The sequence below is a fragment of the Garra rufa genome, chromosome 6 (genome assembly GCF_049309525.1).
Source record: "Garra rufa chromosome 6, GarRuf1.0, whole genome shotgun sequence".
NCBI lineage: Eukaryota > Metazoa > Chordata > Actinopteri > Cypriniformes > Cyprinidae > Garra > Garra rufa.
In genome coordinates this window covers 46,984,797-47,009,002 of record NC_133366.1, presented here as the reverse complement: position 1 = coordinate 47,009,002, position 24,206 = coordinate 46,984,797, and the positions used below count along the sequence as shown (strand labels likewise).

Sequence of the window (24,206 nt, the reverse complement as noted above, 5' to 3'; positions counted from 1 at the left end):
TATATTTAATTACGGAGCTCTAGCCGCTTTTAATATGCGGTTTGTTGAATCTGCCATTTTGAATCGCCGACATTTTAGTCTCATTACTGTGATGCATGTGCTCTGTGTAACGTTACAATGCAGAGACACACTTACTTACCACACAAGTTCAGCTGCTTCTGAGTGATTCTCAAGATCTGTAAATCATTCACCATCATCAGGCAGTTATTTCTACATCATTCACCATCATCAGTGCAGTCATCTCTCTGTTTATGCGGTAAGTGAAATCTTTTGTACTGCAATGTAACAGGCTAGCGCTAGCATTAAGCTAAACGTGTCCCTTGAGTGGCTTGCCTTGTTTTACTGATGTACTGACGCTACCGATGATTGGGCGATGCAAATGTTGGGGGCGTAACTATCTCGGGAAAGTTTCGTAACAGTCGGTGTTATGTTGGAATTGACCTATTTTTCGGTGGTGTTTTGCAAATACTAGATTTATATAAGAAGGAGGAAACGATGGTGTTTGAGACTCATGGTATGTCATGTCCATGTACTGAACTGTTATTATTTAACTATGCCAAGGTAAATTCAGTTTTCCATTCTATGGCACCTTTAAAGGTCCACTGAAGTGCCTTGAAACATGCAGCATTATTCTGTGTGGTGACTTAATTTTAATTCAAACAAAAACATTTGTCAAGTTTTTGTCAAAACATAGCAAGTTAGCCTGTTACATTACAGTACATACAATTTCACTTACCACATAAACAGAGTAGAGAGATGATTGAAGACAATGGCGAATTATTTGCATATCAGGGCTCTAGAGTGCGACCTAATTTCTCAATGGTGCGACTAAAAAGAATCTTAGGTCGCACCGGTGCGACTAGCCGTTCAAGAAAAAAAACATTAAAAAACGTACTGATCCCAAACATTTGAACTGCAGTGTATATTCATATGTCTGAAACGACATGAGGTTGGAAAAATTATGTGAAGCCTTTAAGGAAGGGGAAAATACTCAAAAGTCTAATATGACCCATTAGCATTGTCTCAACATCGGTCTCATAGGCAGAATGGGCGGTCACAACTCCTTTAGAAATCTAGAACATGTCCTCCTTTCTAACATGAAGTTCTCTCCAAAGGCTCGGACAAGATTTTGATAAATCACTGGAGCGGTGCCTTATTGCGTATGCGGATAATAATCTTGTTTGTTTGTCAACAGCTCGGTAAACTGGTAATTAACAAAGGCTTCAATAAACTCCTAAATAGGTGGTATTTGATTTAATGAGGTCAATGTTTGATTATAATGATGTCCACACTGGAGACATTTACAACATCCTCACCTCCAGCCTACCAGTCTGGAAGCTGCTCTAAATGCCTAGGAAAATTAGAGCTGTCAGAACAAGTAATTAAGAGTAAAGATAAGGAAGCACGCTCATATGTTTCTCTATTATTCAGTTGTTAATTACGTGGCTGGTATGCTCCGTTAAATGCTTGTCCAGTTAATTCAAAGTTTTGTATAGGCAGTAATAGCATTGCACTGCTTTTCTACAAATCTAATTTCAAACAAAACAGCATTTAGACACGAGAAAGAATTTAGTCAATTTTATCCCAATGCAATTAATTGTATTTTAATCACGATCACGCTTTGTGCTTCTCCCAATTAATTAAGAGTAATGGTCTTCATTATTGGCCTGCTGGTTATTTATCCTGAAAACATTTTTTTAATTTGACATTTTCATTATCTTGCATTGCTGACAGAGCTCCACAAGCTTTCTTTTTGGGGTTGCCAGATGTCAACAGTTTAAATCCCCCAATCAAAACTTTTTTCTCAAGTTATTGAGAAGAACAATACTGATTGCCACATTATCATACACCCATAATCAATTCAGTAGTGTCCAAACTTTTGACTTGTTCCGTATATTATGATAAACCTGTTTACACATTCAGAGTTTCATAGAACTAATAGAATTGACATTCTAGAATCTGGAGGCTGTTTGTCACTATCCATTATTGACAATTTTAGCACTTCACCTGCTGCAAAACCAGAAAAAAAGGCATCAGCTGTCTTCAGAGCGTATTAGATGAACAGTTCTCTAGCTATGATTAAAAGCCATGATAAAAAGGTTTTATTGTAGAATTGACCCAAGTTCTCCATTAAATGAAGATCCATAGGGGTGGAAAAAAACTGCAGTGCGGCACAGATTCGTTTCCTAACTCACTCACCCACATAGATTCCCTCTCCGGCACAGAAACTCAGAGGCCGGTGCCAAAATAATAGAGTCCTAAATGAGAGTTTGTTATCTGTGGGACGAATGAGGTGAGTTTAAGATAACAGCAAGTGTGAATTTCATTACAATGGAAGCAGAAAAATAGCTTTGGAAGACGTGTGCGTGTGTGTCGAGTACGCATGTGTGTGAGTATACTGATATATGCCAGTGGGTTGAACCCCTTAGGTGGTATAACTCATATTAAAAGAAAGACCTGAACTGTTTTCATGACTTCAGGTAATAAAACAGTTACCTCTTTGACCTTTAGAAAGTACTGCAGAGCTACAAATAAAGTTTATATGATATAAAATTCTTAAAATGGTCTGCCTTTCCTTTCCTCCAGTTTTCTTTACTCTTCTTTCCTTCTAACTTTCTTTTCCTTACTCCAGTTCTTCCTTTTCTTCCTCAAGTTCTTTCTTCCCTTCCTGCGGTTCTTTTTTCTCTTCCTTTCCTCTGTTTCTTCCTTTCTTTTCTCTGGTCCTTCCTTTCCTTTCCTTTCCTTTCCTTTCCTCTGGTTCTTATTTTTCTACCTCCGGTTCTTCCTTCCCTTACTTACATAATTTCCTTTCATTTCCTCTGGTTCTTTCTTTCCTTTTCTTTCCTTTCCCCTGGTTCTTCCTTTTCTTCCTCCGGTCATTCATTCCTTCTTTCCTTCCTACCCTTGCTTCCATCCTTTCCTTTCCTTTCCTTTCCTTTCCTTTCCTTTCCTTTCCGTTCCTTCCTTCCTTCCCTTACTTACATAATTTCCTTTCATTTCCTCTGGTTCTTTCTTTCCTTTTCTTTCCTTTCCCCTGGTTCTTCCTTTTCTTCCTCCGGTCATTCATTCCTTCTTTCCTTCCTACCCTTGCTTCTTTCCTTTCCTTTCCGTTCCTTCCTTCCTTCCTTCCTTCCTTCCTTCCTTCCTTCCTTCCTTCCTTCCCTTACTTCCATCATTTCCTTTCCTTTCCTTTCATTTCATTTCCTTTCCTCTCCTCTCCTCTGGTTCTTATTTTTCTTCCTCCGGTTCTTCCTTCCCTTACTTACATCATTTCCTTTCTTTTCCTCTGGTTCTTTCTTTCCTTTCCCCTGGTTCTTCCTTTTCTTCCTCCGGTCATTCATTCCTTCTTTCCTTCCTACCCTTGCTTCCATCCTTTCCTATCCTTTCCTTTCCTTTCCTGTCCTTTCCGTTCCGTTCCTTCCTTCCTTCCTTCCTTCCCTTACTTCCATCATTTCCTTTCCTTTCCTCTCCTCTCCTCTCCTCTCCTCTCCTCTCCTCTCCTCTGGTTCTTATTTTTCTTCCTCCGGTTCTTCCTTCCCTTACTTACATCATTTCCTTTCATTTCCTCTGGTTCTTTCTTTCCTTTCCCCTGGTTCTTCCTTTTCTTCCTCCGGTCATTCATTCCTTCTTTCCTTCCTACCCTTGCTTCCATCCTTTCCTTTCCTTTCCTTTCCTTTCCTTTCCTTTCCTTTCCTTTCCTTTCCTTTCCTTTCCTTTCCTTTCCTTTCCTTTCCTTTCCTTTCCTTTCCTTTCCTGTCCTTTCCTGTCCTTTCCTGTCCTTTCCGTTCCTTCTTTCCTTTCCTTTCCTTTCCTTTCCTTTCCTTTCCTTTCCTTTCCTCTCCTCTCCTCTCCTCTCCTCTCCTCTCCTCTGGTTCTTATTTTTCTTCCTCCGGTTCTTCCTTCCCTTACTTACATCATTTCCTTTCATTTCCTCTGGTTCTTTCTTTCCTTTCCCCTGGTTCTTCCTTTTCTTCCTCCGGTCATTCATTCCTTCTTTCCTTCCTACCCTTGCTTCCATCCTTTCCTTTCCTTTCCGTTCCGTTCCTTCCTTCCTTCCCTTACTTCCATCATTTCCTTTCATTTCCTCTCCTTTCCTTTCCTTTCCTCTGGTTCTTCCATTCTTCTGGTTATTCCTTTCCTTTTCTTCCTCTGGTTCTTCCTTCCTTCATTCCCTTCCTTCCATCCTTTCCTTCCTCCAGTTCTTTCTTCCTTTCCTTTCCTTTCCTTTCCTCCTCTTTGATCTGTTCTTTCCATCCTCCACTTGATCCTTTTTTTCCTTTCCTCTGGTTCTTCTTTTCCTTCTTCTGGTTCTTCCTTCCTCTCCTTCCATCCTTTTTCTTCTCCGGTTTCTATTTCTTTTCCTTTCCTTTCCTTTTTCCTTTCCTCTAAATAATAATAAAGCTTGATTTTCATAATCAATAGGGACTTTTAGTGTATTAGTATGATGCGCAATTATTTATTTAAACTGTAAATTATGTATACTTTATTGTAGTGTAATATGTTGAAGTTACATTAAGACTCTAAGGGAGAAGTTTTCCGTAATTTTATTTTGATAAATATTATGTTCTATATTTTTATACATTTTTATACTTTTAGATTTGCCATGAAAATTTCACAGTGCAGAATTTTTTATTTTTTATTTTAAGAAATGTGACATTCAAAAATTCACTACTATATCTACATGGATTTTTAGTCAGACAAATTGATTTTTACATCAGATGAACTTAACTAAGGCTCCACAAATGCATCATTAAGTTTTTCTTTGAACTGTTATCAAAGGTCTTTTAGTGAAGGTGATTCAACATTAACCTTCTTAACCTTTGTTGTGTGGGTGCATATGTGGGCATGTGTCTGTCAATTTTAATCTACTAGTCGTTTTTTGTATTCTCAGTTCACACTCCGGATAATGAATCACAATGTTTTATTGATCCTGCTGGTTTCGGCTTTAGAGACTAGACTAGATTTAATTTCAGTTTAATCGACTCTAAAATGAGATATTTACACAGATGACTCAGACTCAGAAGGGAGCTCGTTCACCCCATTAGTTCTCCTCTAATATTTCTTGCGTCTCTCCCCGTGTATTTAGAATGTTACAATGACATTACAACTGAAGCCTGCCAATTAAAATGTAGTACATCGATTAGGTTGACCGCTAAAGCATGTGAATTAAGTTCAATAATAAGTGAAACGCAATCAAGCTGTTGTAATTACATTTACATTACGACGATTCTGAAGTAAGCAGATTCATTCATTCGGAAATTGTTTTTTTTTTTTTACTTGCTCACCCGATGGTAAAGATCAGCGTTGCCAATTTATCCCTTGCATGTGTTTTAGCTAGTTCTATATGCATATCTTGTTATTGTAGTGACCCAGCTTGGCCTGAATTGAATTCTGAAATTGAAACTAGTGCTTTGTATGTGGGTCAGGAACGCGATGGAATGAGGGCCATTTTAGAGTCGTATGACAGCGAGCTGGCCACAAGTGAATACTCCCCTCAGCTCATGCTCCGGGCCAAGGAGGCAGAGGAGATGCTGCAGAAAGTCCAGACACACAATACTGAGATGGAGGTGAGAATTGCGTTACCTATGATGCACACTAAATCATTTATTTAAATGTACACTACCAGTTTTTGCTCACAAAGCTTGCATTCATTTGATCGAAAATACAGCAAAAGCAGTAATATTGTAAAATAATTTTACTATTTCAAATAATGGCTTTCTATTTGAATATATTTTAAAATGTAATTTATTTCTGTGATCAAAGCAAAATTTTCAGCATCATTACTCCAGTCTTCAGTGTCACATGATCCTTCAGAAATCATTCTACTTTGCTAATTTGCTGTTCAAGAAACATAGAAACTAATACTTTTATTTAGCAAGGATACTTTAAATTGACCAAACATGATGATACAGACATTTATAATGTTACAAAAGAGAAATCAGAGGAACCTGAAAAAAATTCTATTGGCTGTTTTCAACATAATAATAATATTACTTTTTTTTTTTTTTTTAGCAGCAAATCAGAGTATTAGAATGATTTCTGAAGGGTCATGTGACCAGAGTAATGATGCTTTGAAGTCACAGGAATAAATTCGATTTTAAAATATATTCAAATAGAAAACTATATATATTTTTTGTCTCATATAAATGCAGGCTTGGTGAGACTTCTTTAAAAAAACAAAACTTTTGACTGGTAGTTTACCTTGCAAAAAAAATGTAGAACACTGATTCAGTGATTTGTTTGCATTACTGCAACATTGTACATGCTTTAAAATGTTAAAATGAGTGTGTGTAGCTGTATATTATTCTTATTATTCTCATTATTAGAGCTTGCTTTGTTTAAAAAATATTTCATTGCAGTTAAAAAAAAGAGATAGTAGGCCTTTAGGTGTGATTTATTAATTTCAGCAATATGTGTGGATGATTCTCATTGCATAAATGTAGGCAACAGCTTTTTACACATCTCATTAAAAAGATGTTATGTTCCTCAAGCTGTATCATACTGCATTGGGAATTCAAACATGGAACAATACATTTACAATACAATGTTATTAAACAACTTTTCTTCACATTTTTATGAATGTAATCATAATTTCTGTAGCTCATTTAGTGGATGTGTTGCTTCTGGCCTGGTGTTTGTATTTCTGTGAATGACAGAGTTTCTCTAATGGATGATAATTCACGTGTTAAGCTTTAATGATAATTACATTCCTTCACATTAAGAATGCAAATGTAGTAAGGATGCAGTTTTATTATCATATCCTGTCTGGGTTTGATTCATAAATAATCGAATTAATCACACATGTTAATGCGTTGACTTTGATATCGGAAGGGATAGTTATAAGTGCAAAACAATGTAGAAAACATGGTTAGATTTGCTCATTACAGTAAACGTAAGGTGTTTAGCAAAAATGGGCAAATGTATAAATATTGTTAAATTGCTCTATTGGGTAATTAATAAAAGTTAATTAATAAATTAATAAAAGTTATTGCAATGTAATATATGTAAGAACATTTATTAGGTGTTAATATTGAGTAAATAGGGTTGATTTCATGTTATAAAATGTGTTTCAATTAAACTCAAGTTATACTGTGTTATAAAAACAATGTAAAAATTCTAGAGTCTCCTTTTGTGAAAGTTGCATCTAGATAGCTTTCTTGACATTGATAGCACTCATGACTTTGTAATCAAGGACTTTATGCTTTACTATCTTAGTTCTTGTTTTTATGGGAATAATCTGTTTCACTCTGATAGGCTCAACTCTCTAAAGCCCAGGAGGAGGCAGGCACCTTCAAATTACAAGCTCAGATGGTAAGTCTCATTCATCACCATGGGAACTTCCTTTTGGCATTTATACGATTATGTCAGCTACCGTTCCGATCATAAATAGTTGATTAAAATTGGTGATATAATGCATGCAAGAAATGAAGAACCACATAAGGCAGAAGTCAAGATAATAGATAGATAGAGCACCGCAGCTAGGCTGCAGGTGTTTCATTTGCTGGGATTTATAGTAAATTACTGTTTTTGACATACAGTGCTGATCATTTTGTCTTTCATTGTTTTTTTTAATCACTTGCTCAGGTGACTGCTGAACTCGAAGCACTGAAAGAGCAGCAGGTGTCTAATGCTGAGAAGAACACCTTAACAACAGCGGAGGAAGTCAGCTCTCTCAGGTAACAGATTTTTATACATTGCGTGACTCTGATTTAATATCAGGATTCCATAGATAACCAACAAACAGTCGCTAGCACTCATGTTACTGAAAATAGCCAGTGCTCATTGAAATGTTCATGCCAGTTTGTCACTGTAAGTCTCTGGCGTTGTGAACGGGGCTTTAGACTGAGTGAAACTGAAGTCTGTGGGTTTTTTTCATGGCCTGTTGCATTGCCTAATTACTATGGAAATGTGATTATACTACATTAGCTTTTGTGGCCTTGCTTGAAAAGTGAGCTTTCATTCAGCGCCTACTTTCTCCTTTTTTCTCTTTCTTTTTGATCCTGTAATTATTCTCTATAGAATTTCATTTAATCACTCCTGGAACCATTTCACTAAGCTGTTTACACCTTAATTGAATATTTGTTGTATTGAATACAAGTCTAAGACCCCACACGGAAATCTTCAAACCCAAAACTAAACCAACTTGAATGCTGTCCAGTGCTTTTAAATTGCTAAATTAATTTCTGAGAAATTATACAGGATATTCAGGAACAGTTAAAAAAGGTTTTAATTAATATCTGAGACCATTAGTGAAAATCCTTCTGTTATATTTCTTTTTTTAAATTACAATTTATTGTACCGGCGTATAAATTTGAGTGAATATGAATATTAAATATTAACAGTATTATCTGAATCTTTTAGTATTTGGTATGTCCCTTTGCTTATGATTTGTCACCAGAATTTAACACCAGAAAATTCTGAAATTAATAAGATAATTGAGCAAATTTAGATTTTTAAAGTCCAAATTTCAGTGTGGTCTCCAAATTTTTAACCTACCTACTTATTTATCAGTCCCTCCAGGATTTCGCAATTTTTTTTCTGTGAATTTTGCTATAAAAATCTCTGATTTTGTGGTTGTAATTTCCCAAAATTTGCACAAATATTTGCAATATTTTCGCTGTTTCACACACCACTCACTGACATCATAATATTAATTTATGCATGATCATAAACAATGTAACATGTTGTTGATTTTGTGTTGGATTCAGCGATTGCGGAATCACGAAAAACTGGAGGGTCTAATTTCTAGAAGTTTTACTCTGCGATCGGTGTTCTCTTCATAGTGGAACATTATTATTGTTGTTATGCCAGTGTTCCTCCAAGCTTTTTTGAAAAAGATATTGAATATTTTTGAGATGTAAATTTGTGACAGTGGTTTTCATTATGCTTAGACTAGAAACAACATTGTATATGTATATGTGTATATGTTTGTTTTTTCAGGCAGAAGATTGAGGAATTGGAGGCTGAACGTCAACGGCTGGAAGAGCAAAACAACAATCTGGAGATGAGACTCGAGAGGCATAACCTCCAGGTGATACTTTTTATTTTGTGCTACATTTCTAGTACCCAAGACATGTGTACAGTAGGAGTGCAACAAATAATAACTTGAATAATATGAAGATTGATAGTAGAAGAATCGGCAACAGAATTCATGACTAATTAATTGCATATGCACTGTGGCCATTTCTAGTAATAGGAACTTCAAAGAGCCTCTCAAGAATCGTGGATTGTTGTTTCAGGTGTTTTGACACTTTGCCTATTTATAAAAGGAGTCTATAAGCCTGTACGCAGACGGTCAATGAGCTCACACTGAACTGGGAAATAATCTACAATTATCATTTATCATAATCATGGGGCTGTAGTCTCTGTTAAACTGAGATAGAAGGTATTTTAACATTGGAAAGAATTACACCGTTCACCTCTAAGCTTGGCTAATGGTCTCATTGGTGGTGGTTGATAGCCTGATGGTTAATAATCTGACCTGCATGATACAGGCTGAATGGTGTGCTATGATTTAGCTCATAATTAGGCAAAATTGCGTAATAGCAAGTCAGCTATTGTACCTTTTTAAGGTACCTTTTTAATGCGTTGCAGCATGAGATCGATTTCTCTGGTTTGTGGCCATTGCTCATAAATATTTGATGTTTAAATGCCACGATTGACCAATCAGACTCAATTATTCAAGTATAAATGTGACCCTGGACCACAAAACCAGTCTTAAGTCGCTGGGGTATGTTTGTAGCAATAGCCAAAAATACATTGCATGGGTCAAAATTATTGATTTTTCTTTTATGCCAAAAATCATTAGGAAATTAAGTAAAGATCATGTTCCATGAAGATTTTTTGTAAAATTCCTACTGTAAATGTATCAAAATGTAATTTTTGATTAGTAATATGCATTGTTAAGAACCTAATTTGGACAACTTTAAAGGTGATTTTCTCAGGATTTTGATTTTTTTGCACCCTCAGATTCCAGATTTTCAAATAGATGTATCTCGGCCAAATATTGTCCTATCCTAACAAACCATACATCAATAGAAGGATTATTTATTGAGCTTTCATATTATATATACATCTCAGTTTTGTAAAATTTAACCTTATGACTGGTTTTGTGGTCCAGGGTCACAAATATGAAAAAAATGACTTGGGTTTGTGTTATCATCATAGCTGATAAATTTTTACATGTACAAAACCAGTCAAAAGATTTGTTTAAGATTTATTAAGAATACTTTTCTACTCACCAAGCCTGGATTTATTTGCTCTAAAATACAGCAAATGCAGTAATATTGTGAAATATTTTTACTATTTTAAAAAAAAGTGCGTCATATTTGAATATATTTTAAAATGTTATTTATTCCTGTGATCAAAGCTACATTTTCAGTATCATTACTCCAGTCTTCATTGTCACATGATCCTTCAGAAATCTTTCTAATATGCTGATTTGCTGTTTAAGAAACATTTTTTATTATTATTATTTAAAACCGTTGAGTATGTTTTTTTTTTTATAGAAATATCCAAAGATCAGCATTTATCTGAAATAAAAAGCTTTTGCAACATTATACACTATACCATTCAAAATGTTGGAGTTGGTATAATTATTATTTTATTTTTTTTGGGAAAGAAATTATAGGAAATAATACTTTTATTTACCAAGGATGCTTTAAATTGATCAAAAGAGATGATAAATACATTTATAATGTTACAGAAGATTTATATTTCAGATAAATGCTTCTGAACTTTCTATTAATCAAGGAAAACTGAAAAATTCGACTCAGCTCTATTATAATAATAATAATAAATTTTTGAGCAGCAAATCAGAATATTAGAATGATTATTGAAGGATCATGTGACTAGTAATGATGCTAAAAATTCAGCTTTGAAATCACAGGAATAAATAACATTTTTAAATATATTCAAATAGAAAATAGTGATTTTAAATAGTAAAATTATTTGTGACCCTGGACCACAAAACCAGTCATAAGGTTAAATTGTACAAAACTGAGATATATACATCATATGAAAGCTCAATAAATAAGCTTTCTATTGATGTATGGTTTGTTAGGATAGGACAATATTTGGCCGAGATGCATCTATTTGAAAATCTGAAATCTAAGGGTGCAAAAAATCAAAATACTGAGAAAATCACCTTTAAAGTTCTCCAAATTAAGTTCTTAGCAATGCATATTACTAATCAAAAATTACATTTTGATAGGTTTACAGTGGGAATTTTACAAAAAATCTTCATGGAACATAATCTTAATTTCCTAATGATTTTTGACATAAAAGAAAAATCAATAATTTTGACCCATACAATGTATTTTTGGCTATTGCTACAAATATACCCTAGCGACTTAAGACTGGTTTTGTGGTCCAGGGTCACATTTGTAAGTTGGACTCTTTCTGCTGTACTTTAGATCAAATAAATGCAGGCTTGATGAGCAGAAGACGCTTAAAAAACATTACAAATCTTACTGTTCAAAAACTTTTGACTGGTAGTGTAGGTGAGATCGTTTTATTTATTTAGTATCTAGTTTCTTTACAAAACCTTTTTCTTTTTTTTCAAAGGTGCAGATAAATCTACTCCCTCAGTTCTTTAAATTAACATGGGTTCATTGCTGGCCTGGTCTAATTGTTCACTGGTAAATTTTCATTCGCGTAAGCCATTTTGAGACACAGTACTGAAAATGAATGCACAGTAGACTCAGTTTGAGACGAGCTGTATGTTTGTTTTTATGAATGCACAGCCATCCTTGTGTTGCATCTGGTTTCCACGGTAACTCAGGTGTATGTGTTTCTTCTAAATCAGCACTTGAGACCATATTGTGTTTGCCTGCAAATCTCCACTCTTAAAAGTCCTCTTCAAATCACTGAAAACCCTTTTCCATCTTTTTCCTTTGGTCAATTACCACCAAGTGCTGTTTTTTTCCATCTCCTTCCATCAACATGGTGTTTCCAATTATAGGTGTAAGAAAAAACAAACAAAAAAACAAATAATTGTCCTTCTATAAGTAGGCTTGAAATCAATCCTGAACACTGGTCCTTATAGTTCAGCAAGGAGTTTTGAAGGCTCTTCACATATAATATGATTTTACCCAGTGGTGACGTGTGTACTGTAGAAAATTACTCTGGGCATGCTGGGGATTGCCAGCTTTTAATATGCTTTTAAAGATATTAGTTTAATAATAGCACAGTGGTGTTTTTATTTATTTCTGTTAGTCAATAAATAATGCAGAGGCACTTAGAGCAAACTCAGACTATAAGTCCTAGGGTTTAAATATTTATGTTGTTTAGGTATGTGTTTGCCTATTGGAATACTGTATTTATGTACTAGAGTTAGGGGTATGTCTAAAATCTTTACTGCAATGCAATATAAAATAACTTGTTGTGTGTTGCAGTAGAATATTGTGACTCTTCTATTAAATACTTCACATTTGTGACCCTGGACCACAAAACCAATCATGAGGGTCAATTTCTTTGACATTGACATTTATATATCATCTGAAAGCTGAATAAATAAGCTTTTCATTGATGTATGGTTTGTTAGAATAGGAATATAACTGACTATATAACTATAACTATGTTTGAAAATCTGGAATCTGAGGGTTGCAAAATAATCTAAATACTGAGAATATTCCCTTTAAAGTTGTCCAAATGAAGTTCTTAGTAATGCACATTATGAATCAAAAATTAAGTTTCAGACTGGGATGAACTATCACTTTGGTCCTTTTGTTTGGAGGGTAATTTGGATAAAAAATATTTTACCCAAAAACTGGACTTAATTTTTACCCCTCGTGTTTACTGGTTTGCTTTCTTGAAACTCATTTTTAACGTTTGAGCTATTGGACCCACCTTAGTAATGTCTTTCACTTAAATTTATTTTCAGTTTGTTTGTTTGTTTTTCATTTGGATTTGGATATTTCGCCTTCATCATTTTGAGAGTGCATTTTTTTATTTACACGCTTATGACACCAAAATACAATTCAAAGGCATTGATTTCCAAATTGGATGTGTTTTAAGGATTTTAGAAAACAGTGTTATTTTCCAGACTTCTTTTATTTAGACTTTTTTACTTATCTTAATGTTTTTTTTGTGTGTGTGTGTGTGTGTGTAAACAAAGCCATTCTTCATTCTTCTTAGCAATGCATATTACTAAGCAAAAATTTATAAAAGATCTTCATGGAACATGATCGTTACTTAATATCTTTTTTGGCATAAAAGAAAAAGTAATATAATTAATTTTGACCCATACAGTGTATATTTGACTACTGCTACAAATATACCTGTTACTTAAGACTAGTTTTGTGTTCCAGGGTCACATTTGATTTATTTTATTTTTATTAGAAACTTGATGAAAACGTATCAAAAGACAAGATTGAGTTGAATGAATAATACAATATTGAATAAGTCTGAAATCAGTGCCAAAATAGCTTTGTATATGTAAAATTAAAACTAATATTACGAAACGTAATTCTAGTTTTCTCATGGTAGATTCATTTTATGAAACTGAATTTCTATTTCTAACATCTTAAAGTGATAGTTCACCTAAAAATGAAACTTCTGTCATTAATTACCTTCATATAGTTCCAAACCCGTAATACCTTTTTTTATCTTTGGAACACAAATTAAGATAATTTTAATGAAGTTCAAAGGCCAAAAGGGTAGTAAGAACAAAATAGTTGATGTGACATCAGTGGTTTAAGGGCATAACACACACAGTTTCACCCAATGTTAATCTTGAGTACCTATAGAGTAGTGCTGCATCCTTCATATCTCCAAAAAGTCTTTAGTTTCATCATATTTACAAAAGAAAGAGAAAGCTTTCTCTCCGGATCCAGCTGTGCGGCGTCAGTGGAGCTAAAGATTGACGAGAACTTGTGCGCCGAATGCCAACAAAACACAGACATTTGATGCCGTTTCACTTACCATCTGCAGTTATGAATCATGCCCAGTGTCTTTTATAGCTAGGGGCCACTCAATCTTTGAGGAGAAATGCTCATTCAAGGAGTTCCACCCTTCAGGACGTCATGAAGAGCCATAATAAAAAAAAAAAAACTTTTGCAGAAATACTTTTACATGTCCGAATCGTTTTTTTGGCCATGTTTACCATGAGAATCCAACTCTTTAATAGTGTAACTTAACATGCATGAAACAGCATTGGACCGACCCTCACCCCCGTTCATTTTATAAAGCTACAAAAAATACTTTTTGTGCACAAAGAAAGCAAAAATAACAACTTTATTCAACAATTTCTTCTCTTCCGTGTCAGTTTTGCTACTCTCGTGAACAAGCGTTGCTGTCTATAAAGGGTCAGAAAGCTCTCAGATTTCATTAAAATATCTCAATTCGTGTTCTGAAGATGAACGAATGTCTTACGGGTTTGGAACGAAATGAGGGAGAGTAATTAATGACAGAATTTTCATTTTTGTGTGAACAATCCCTTTAAAATTCCTGCACCGTTAAAGAGGTGTAGGTTTAGCCTATTATAGGCAAAATTTAAGCATTGCAGTCAGTGACGTAATGGGAAAATGTAGGGCCACGTCACTTTTCTGTCATTTCTGTGGCGCTGCTATATTTATCAGTGGACTCCCATCCATTTATCCTTCCTTTTCACTTCCTGACTCAGTGATGCGATCAGTGGGCTGAAATGCAGTCAGACATGCTCCATTAGACCTCAACACTGGTGCTAGCCCAAAACAAACTAAGAAGTCTGGAATTCAAGAGCTGTGTCACTCATTTCGTCCGGCTCGCTCAATCACTCAGTCTCCTTAATGTGCTTAGACTTTGCCTCTAATATTTATAGGCCTCCTCCTCTACCCATTATCTGACGCTTTAAGTGTCACAGTAAAAATAAGCGACTTCACACACAGTTAATAATACCAGCCCACTCAACACTTGTCAGTTTGAAAGGGGTCTATTTTTGGTCCAAGGACTAACCTTTAATGTCGTTTTCATATTGTTTTCAATGATTCATTCATGATTCAAGCTATACTGCATTCATCTTAAAGGTCAGCAAGATGTATGCATGGACTAGTAGAGTTGTCTCGATACCAAATTTTGCCATCCTTGTTGACCATTTAAGTTTGTTTTAATTTAGTTTATTTTGAATGCTTTCAAAAGATATTGACTCCTCATTTTTTAATTTGGACTTCATCAAGAGTACAGATTATTTTAGCATGTCAGAGTTTGTTCATGTTATCCTTCTTCCCTGACTTATTATGTAACACTTTAACAAAAGCTTAATCTTTAATTTTTAGTAATTCTAGTTGTTTCGGTTCTTTCATCGACTTCTGTTCTGCGGTTATGTCATCTCCCCCTTACCCCTCAGTCTCTATTGCTCTTCTCTGCCTCTCTGTCTTCAGCTCAGGGTGATGTAATTTGCTCAGTAATGAGATGTTCAGATCGAGGCATTATTCTTTGATGGAGCCCTTAATTCACCAGAAGGCTCAGTAATGGCTTTTAAACCCCTGAAGTTTTACACCCAAATGAAGAATCGTTCCACAAGATAAAGCCTTTCGTTTCAGACAGGGATGAACTATCACTTCTTTGGTCCTTTTGTTTGGAGGGTAATTCGGATAAATGTATTTTTACGGCGCAAGAGCCTTCAGACGAAATTGGACTTCATTTTAACCCCTCATGTTAACCGGTTTGCTTTCGTGAAACTCATTTTTATTGTGTGAGCTATTGGACCCACCTTAGTAATGTCTTTCACTTAAACTTATTTTCAGTTTGTTTGTTTGTTTTTTTTGTTTGGATTTGGAAATTTCACCTTGATAATTTTGAGAATGCATTTTTGTATTTGATTGAAGAATTTGCATGCTTACGACAGCAAAATAGATTGGATGTTTGAAGGATTATAGAAAACAGACTTCTTTCATTTAGACTTTTTCACTTATCTTAATGTTAATTTTGAAAATTTTGTACACAAAGTCAGTCGCCAACAATTACAATAGTTTTACATGCCATAATTATTAAAAGAAATGGTAATTACCTTCACAGTGAGCTGAATTGAATGTACTATTTTCTCTTTTGCAAGAATAAATCAAAAAGTTACAAAAACATTTTAAGCATGCAAATTAATTTCTCCTTGTTTTAATAATGTTTGTACTTAATTTTCTGACTCACTTAACATCTAATGAGTGTTTTCACTGTCATCATTTTAATGTTGAAATTCTTATGTAAGCAAAAAAACAATACAAAGGCATTGATGTTCAAACTGAATTTAAGAAAAAGGCATGGTTTACAGATTTCTTTCATTTTGTTTTTTTCAGTTTTTCCTTTTTATTTATTGATTGATTTGTCACTTTTATTTTAATGCTAATTTTGAGCAAAGTCGGTATCAGTCAACATCTACAGTGTTTTCACATGTCAAAATAATTTATAAAAATGGTAATATCTGTGTGATTAGGCTTATTGTCTGCACTCTATTCTTCTGTCGATTCAAATCAAAAAAGGTTTTTATAACTGCAAACACATTCCTCCTTGATTTAACTCATTTGTACTTTGTGTTTTTATTTTTATTTATTTATTTAGTTATTTATTGAACTCTCTTAACTTTTCCATGTATTAGGGAGACTATGACCCTGTGAAGACAAAGGTGATCCACTTCCAAATGAACCCCACCAGCATTGCAAAGCAGCAGCGTGCTGAAGAGGTGGAACAGCTGAGGGTGGAGTGTCAGCGCTTGAGAGAGCGTCTCCGTAAAATTGAGGCGAGTGGTGGCATGACAACAGACGACACTACCCTCATCATCCCACCTTCACAGGAAATACTGGGTAAATACCTTTTTCCCACCTTCACAGGAAATACTGAGTAAAAACTAGGGCTGGACCAGAATATTCGATTATTCGAATATTCGTTCAGTGGGTTGGCATTCGATTTTAAATTTTGAGATTCGAATATTCTTTTTTTTTTTCATACACCTTGCATCCCCCGCGAAACGGTTCTCATTCGCGTTTAAATATGAATGAAGAAGATCAGATCTAATTTCTGATTTGGAAGTGATTTGTTTGTTAAAAAAATGTTTGGCTACCTTATTAAAAGTATTGCTCTTAACAGACCGGTGTGTTATGTATCACTAGCGCAGTGTCTGATCTCGAAGCATATAAGCTCTGCCTGCGTGAGGTGCCGCTTCCAACTCGCAATGTTCTATTGCAATTTATTAATTCTGAACGTGTTATGTGTCCATATTGCACAAATGCAACACTGCACTTCCTTGGGTCCACAGCAAAAATTGTTTGGAGGAACTCTTCTCGACATAATAAAAATGCAAACAGAAAGACATATAGACATCATTTGAAAGTCTGAGCTTTACATTGCATGTAACCTCTTTAATGAACTCTAAAATAGTGACAAGTTATTTGCTGATAAATGCCAAAATTACAAAATGTTTTTTTTTGTTTTGTACTGTAATATGTCAAAAACATGCTACAGCTCAGATCTTCATGTGTAATTTGAAAGGTCTCATCGAGTAGAATACAAAGAGTATAGGGGCTTTGGATAAACTGGAGTTTTTGTACAAGAAGTCACCCCCAGACCCATATAAAAATAATACATTATTCTCACTGTTTTGCTTGTAACTTCATAAAACATGCTCTGATCGTGGAAAAAATATTATTATAGCAGATTCTCCTGATTAAAAAGATCAGGAGAATGTAATTTGAAAGGTCTCATCGAGTAGAAATAAGTAGAATTGTTTGGGGCTTCATTTAAATTTAAGTGAGGCATTACTTCAAATTCAAAACAACATTTTCAAAACTGTCAAGGGCTAAGAGAAGGGCTACCTTGGTTCCAAATACTGTAATTTTTGATTACTTCATGATATCACCACAAAATTCACATACAGCACACATGTTAGGGAACATCACCCAAAAAAATTTTTTTGATTGACATTTAGACTCTTATCTGATTTTCTATATTTAAAAAAAAATGTCTTTTTATTTGGGCTAGTTAAATTAATTTTAGAATATTAGTTTAGTATCATGTTTTTTTTACAGTCATTTTATACCAGTCATTAATGTGTTAACATAAACATTGCCTGACCCCACTCATAAAGTATTACTTTTATTTGTGCAGGTCTTAAAAAGCCTTGAAATTTTATTTTAAAAATACTGAAGATACTTTGTAAATTATATTAATTAAATATTTTAAATTATATCATTTGTATACTGTATGTTGGCTATTTATATTAGGAAATGTTATATGCAATCCAGACAGTAGTTTTTTTTTTATAGCACAATAACATCTGATTTAAAATGAAGAACTCATGTATGTGAACATGTAATTTACCACAGTGCTGGAAAATCTTGAAAATGCACCTTGAAAGTGCTTGAAAAGTGCTTGAATTTTACTTTGGAAAAGTTGTAAGAACCCTGCTTATTTCTTATATTGAATGTCAAATAAGAATTATGTAAAATTATTCCCCTTGGCCACACTCATTTTTCTTACATTTTATCACCTGTTTCTCAACATGAGAATATTCAAATACAACGTTTTTTCTCTCTAAAAATAAAGAAAAATTTCTATCAAACAATACCTACCTTGCAACTGTCCTTGCTCTGGTCTTGGACTTATGAGTCATTATTTTTGTGTATGGCAGTTAGAAAACAACAGGAGAATGTCCAAGTGAAATTAAAACTTTAAAGTACAGAAACTTTATGAAACAAGTCTATCAAATGATACCAGCCTTTAGACTCTCCTTGCTACAGTCTTTGAGTTATGAGTCATTATTTTTGTGTATGTCACTCAGAAAAAACATCAACTTGAGTGAGGCAAAAATCAGGGCTTTAAGGGTTAAAGAACAAGATGCAGCCAATAGCAGCAAAAATGTTCACATTGATTTCATGCTTTTTCCATAAAATCTCCATACACTGAAAACCTAATTAAAATTGTTTAAGAACTTTTCCAGCCTAGAGTCTAAATCATTTCAATTTGAAATATTCTTCCATTTGGATTGTAAAGATTGGGAAAGTGTTTACCAACAACCAAATGCATGTCTAGATAAATTCCCAATACGAGTTTCACATTTTGGGTCCTCATCGGAATTAAATACGAAATTGACAAATTTGTAATATGGGCTGCTGATATGGCTTGGCCAGTTCACAAGATTTGATAGCAAATGGATCTACACCTGTGGAGTCAGATATGACAACACAAGGATTGTGGGAAAATCTTCCTAATTCCACAGCCTGTGCTCATAATGATCATAATGATTTAGACATTCTATATATATTTTATATATATATCTATCAGGGCTTGACATTAAGCTTTGACATGTGTAATCAGACATTTACTTGTCCGAGGCAAAGACAAGCCTTTGTTTTTGCCATAAAATTAATCTATTCTGAAGCAATAGTCTTATCACTGCTCTATAAGGTCTTACTTTAATCAGAATATTTGTGATATTTGCCTTAAATTGATTTCTAGGACAATTTTTAACTTTATTTTCCTAACCTTACTAAATGCGTCATCATTTACATTAAATTTTGAAACTTTATCAATACATTCAATTAGAATAATTAGACTCTGTATGGTTACCATTCAGATTAAATCAGTATCAACAAACTCCATCTTTCCACTGCATAGGAAAAACCCAGCCTGCATCGAAAATGCTATTCAAATGTATTTACTTAGACTGTTTAATGAAGATAAGTGGTTCCAAAAAATGCATTTACACTGTAAAATTGCAAATACATAAATAATGTTATAAGATTAATGTATTTTTTTAAAATATAAATCTAAAATGTTGAAAAAATGCAAGACTTTTAAATATAAAACCGAACCACCAATAGGTGGCAGTAAGTCACTGTCTTAATGAATGAGTCACGGATTCAACCATAGACGGATTCAACCAGTGAGTCGTTCACTGACTCATTCGACTCATTAAATTAAATGCTAAATCATTCAGTATTGAAACACCGCTGTGTGTTTCTCAGATTCACGACTGTTCTGCTGTGTCTTTACTTATAACTATTTCGTTAGCAAAAACGGTCAGTGATGTGTCTAAAATGTAAGTCAGTTAATATTAACTACTAGTTTATTGAACTACTGTTGTATAAAATCAATGTTACGTTTGCAATCGTAATGGTGCTTACCTATGTAATGTTATACAATATTTATCTTTTTTTTCTACCGCAGTATGTTTGTTTCTTTGTGTATGCTCTTGCTCCTATTAGTTTAAAAATGTCCGTGAGTCAGATAGGCTGCACCAGAGCCCTAGAGAAACAGAGTTGCGACACTCCCATAGGCTTCCATAGGAACTGAGGAATGCCAGAAGTAAAGCGTGTCATGGAGCGACCAATAGTTCCAAACAACCAATAGCTCCTCCATAGAAGCCCATTCATTTCAGCGTTTCTCAAGCACAGTCGCCAGTAAATTGAAAAAAAGAGGTGACTGACACAGGCTGCTCCACACAGCAACAGAGAAGGCTCGGCTGAGCGAAAAAAGACTTCACTGCATCACTATTTTTGTTGAATAGATTTTTGTACCTTAACTGGGTTTCGGAGGCAGTTTATAACTTTCGGGAAGCGGAGTTTGATCGGGAGATTATTCCATTAGGGGCCGTTCACATGTAGCGTCTTTTGCGCACTCAAGTTCGTTATTTCAAATGTAGACGCGCGTATGCATTTTTTCCAGGCGCCGTATCCAGATAAAAAGATGTCAACTTTTCAGTATGGCGAGCGCACCGTGGGTCATGTGACAAGAACCAACGAATCAGCTTCTTCCTTTCCCGAAAAACATTAAAAGCTTAGCCAAGATGGAGAAACAGCCGATCATAGCTGTTACAGGGATAACAGTTTTTAGTAGCAGAGTTACTGCAAGCGATTTTTAGTTTTGGAAATCCATTTATCCTTTGCTGAAACTTCCGCGTCTTCAGGGAGAGCGCAGGTCATGGTTGTTTAGCAACGGCAGACGCCACGAGAGCGCAAGCTGCAGAGCGCTTTGGAAAGAAGGAGAAAGTGGTGCGCCTATCGTTTTCCACGCCTTTTTAGGCGCGACGTGAACAGCCCCTTATATGGTACGCTTAAGTTACTCTGTCTTTTGCAGACAGCAAGGTGTAGGCTATAGGCTAGTTAACCTTAGCATAGCTTCCCGTCACTCATTAATTTTACGCCTATTTTGAATTTTACTCTAATACAAATACTTTTCCCCCCTCAACAAATACAGATACAAATACCGGCTGCTTTGCACACCCCTAGTATGTATGTATGTATAGCCAGGGCTAAATGTTTAATTGGACTCGAGTGGAGTGTGCTGACGATTCATATTTTTTGGGACTCGTTTATTTGCTTCATTCATTCTCTCTCTCTAGTTCTCTCTCTCTCTTTCTCTTTTTGGCTATCAGTTTGAATGAGTTTGGAAGGAGGCAAGAGTCTAATTAGGACTCAGACCCATGAGTAAACAAACACCCAGAGGTCTGCTTTGAAATTGGCCGCTGCTGATGTTTTTCTTTATCTTTTCTTTTTTTGGTATTCACTGTTCCTCCTTCATTTTATGACCTTGTTTTCCTCCCATCTCAAGTGTTTGATTACAAGAATGTGTTTGCACAAATCTAGTTCAAAATGATTTGATGAATGTGGTTTTTGTGGCTTCTTTGTCTTTACAAATGCTAAGAAGTTCTCACAAATACAAAAACAGCTTTTGGGGTTTGTGTGAGGACATAGCATCTTAAACACTTTTACATTTGGAAATTTGCTTTTAATTTTTTATTCATCGATCAATTCTTTACTAGACTAGAGACTAGAAACGATTCAAGTAATGAAAACTGGAAACAAAAATTTTTGCATGGCATATTTAATGCTTTATAACTAACTTGCAAATTGTGTAATATTTAGCATTACTGAAATTAAACATAGCCTTGTTTTTAACACATGCTCAGAGCTTATGAGTGTTGCTTATTACTAACACTGACAAGATTGTGTATCCATATTTTCCTTTTGTGTTATGGCTTTAGGCAACAGGATTGGCTATGCCATCTCTAATATTGCAATGTGTATGTATGTATGTAGCATTAACAGTGGCCCCAGAAAGTATTTGAACACTTAAAGCAGAGGTCTCAAACTCAATTCCTGGACGGCCGCAGCTCTGCAGAGTTTAGCTCCAACCAGCTCAGCTCACACCTGCTTGGAGTTTCTAGTAATTAGCTGGATCAGATGTGTTTGATTAGGGTCGGAGTGAAAATGTGCAGAGCTGTGGCCCTCCAGGAATTGAGTTTGAGACCAGTGACTTAAAGGGATAGTTCACCCAAAAATGAAAATTTGATGTTTATCTGCTTACCCCCAGGGCATCCAATATGTAGGTGACTTTGTTTCTTCAGTAGAACACAAATGAAGATTTCTAACTCAAACAGTTGCAGTCTGTCAGTCATATAATGGCAGTCAATAGTTACCAAATCTTTAAAAGTAAAAAAAAACATTCACAGACAAAACCAAATTAAACCCTGCGGCTCGTTATGATACATTAAGGTCTTAAGAGACAAAACGATCAGTCTGTGCAAAAAAACAGAACAGAATTTATATCTGATTCTGGCAACCGATTAAAAACTAAAAGATTACGCTTCCATGTGCAAACTCATCTGGGAGTGTTGACTTTTCATCGACTACATTGCCAGAGCACATTGACTGTTGTGAACTCGCTCCATAAAGCTGACCTTAATGTATCGTCACAAGCTGCAGGGTTTTTTTAATCTTAAAGTTTTGGTAACCATTGATTGCCATTATATGACTGACAGACTGCAACTGACTGAGTTAAAAATCTTTGTTTTTGTCTTTTGGGTGAAAAATCAAGATATTAAAAATCATAAAGTAAGTCTGTGAAGCACAAAAGAACCTGACCTCCTCAGGAAAAACTACTTTCCTCCTGACAGGGCGTCATCTCTCAAACACAGGCCATGCAACTTTCATGCAGCTTCGGTAAAGTTCATGACATGGTAATTGTAAGTGTACTGATGTAGATGAGGGCCACATACAGCACTTCTTAATTGCAGCTCGTTTTAAAGGTGATTGTGTTGAGAGTTTAGTGTGTAATTTCTATCCTACTGTCTGTACGGAAACCGAACAAAGTGATAACGATTTTAAAAAGCTTCCAGCGGAGGCAAAGAAGGAGAGACATTAACATGATATATAATTAAAAGTGATCCTGATGAAAGGTTAAAGGAAAAGGACAGCTGAACAAAAGGCCAACTCTTCTAGTATGCAGCACATCAGTGCATTCAGTTGTGTGATGATGGCTAGAACAGTGCAGTTGAACTGCAAAAGTTTCAGTGTGCAATTACAGTAGACAGTTGCAGAACACTTATCTCTCTTTCCTGCAGAACTTTTATTGTTCGTAATCAAATTTTCATGAAGCCCCATGAGAGAATTAAAACTGCTGTTGAGGCCTCTGTTGTACATACAGAAGCCTTATATTGAAGCTATAAGACACAGTTGGCTTTTCGGCTTATTTAAACGTTCAATTTTGCGTTGTTCTGTTCTGTAATTAAATATTAAAATGAATACTGTGTTAAGACCTTAATAGAATTAGTGCCTTTTTCTCTTCTTTTTGTTTACTGGACTAATTTGATTTGACAGAATCTATATTATCTATTAAAGTTGTTATGTTGCTAGATTGGAAGTGTGTTTTGATTAAAAGTTGATACTTTACAATTTACTGCGGTAAATGGCAATAATCTCCAGTTGTATGAAACTAAAACTGTTCCAACAACTTTCACTGGGGGCAGCCGTGGCCTAATGGTTAGAGATTCGGACTTGTAACCCAAAAGGTTGCAGGTTCGAGTCTCAGGTCCGGCAGGGATTGTAGGTGGGGGGAGTGAATGTACAGCACTCTCTCCACCCTCAATACCACGACTGAGGTGAGTCCCTTGAGCAAGGCACCGATCCCCCAACTGCTCCCCGGGCGCCGCAGCAATGGCTGCCCACTGCTCCGGGTGTGTGTTCACGGTGTGTGTGTGTTCACTACTGTGTGTGTGCACTTGGATGGGTTAAATGCAGAGCACAAATTCCTTGTATGGGTCACCATACTTGGCCTCACTCACCCCCTTTCCTTTCCTTTCCTTTCCTTTCCTGAAACCAAAAACAAGAAATTGGAAAATTTCCAGTATAATTTTGGAAACTTTCTGGGATTTTTTGGAAACTTCCTGGGATTTTTGGAAAGTTTCCGTAAATTTACCGAAACATTTTTTAACCTTTTTTCACCCTTTTGCAACCCTAGAT

At 35.2% G+C, this 24,206-nt stretch overlaps 1 protein-coding gene across 2 annotated transcripts in view; it reads left to right on the top strand.

The window, feature by feature from the left end:
• The window catches only part of mad1l1 (mitotic arrest deficient 1 like 1), a 102,322-nt gene that overhangs the window by 32,843 nt on the left and 45,273 nt on the right, over positions 1-24,206 (top strand). For both annotated transcript variants that reach the window (XM_073842928.1, XM_073842929.1), the window contains exons 12-16: positions 5,427-5,567; positions 7,255-7,311; positions 7,585-7,676; positions 8,941-9,031; positions 16,568-16,772. In XM_073842928.1, coding sequence (XP_073699029.1) covers positions 5,427-5,567; positions 7,255-7,311; positions 7,585-7,676; positions 8,941-9,031; positions 16,568-16,772 — 586 coding nt within the window. The remainder of the gene's footprint in view (positions 1-5,426; positions 5,568-7,254; positions 7,312-7,584; positions 7,677-8,940; positions 9,032-16,567; positions 16,773-24,206) is intronic.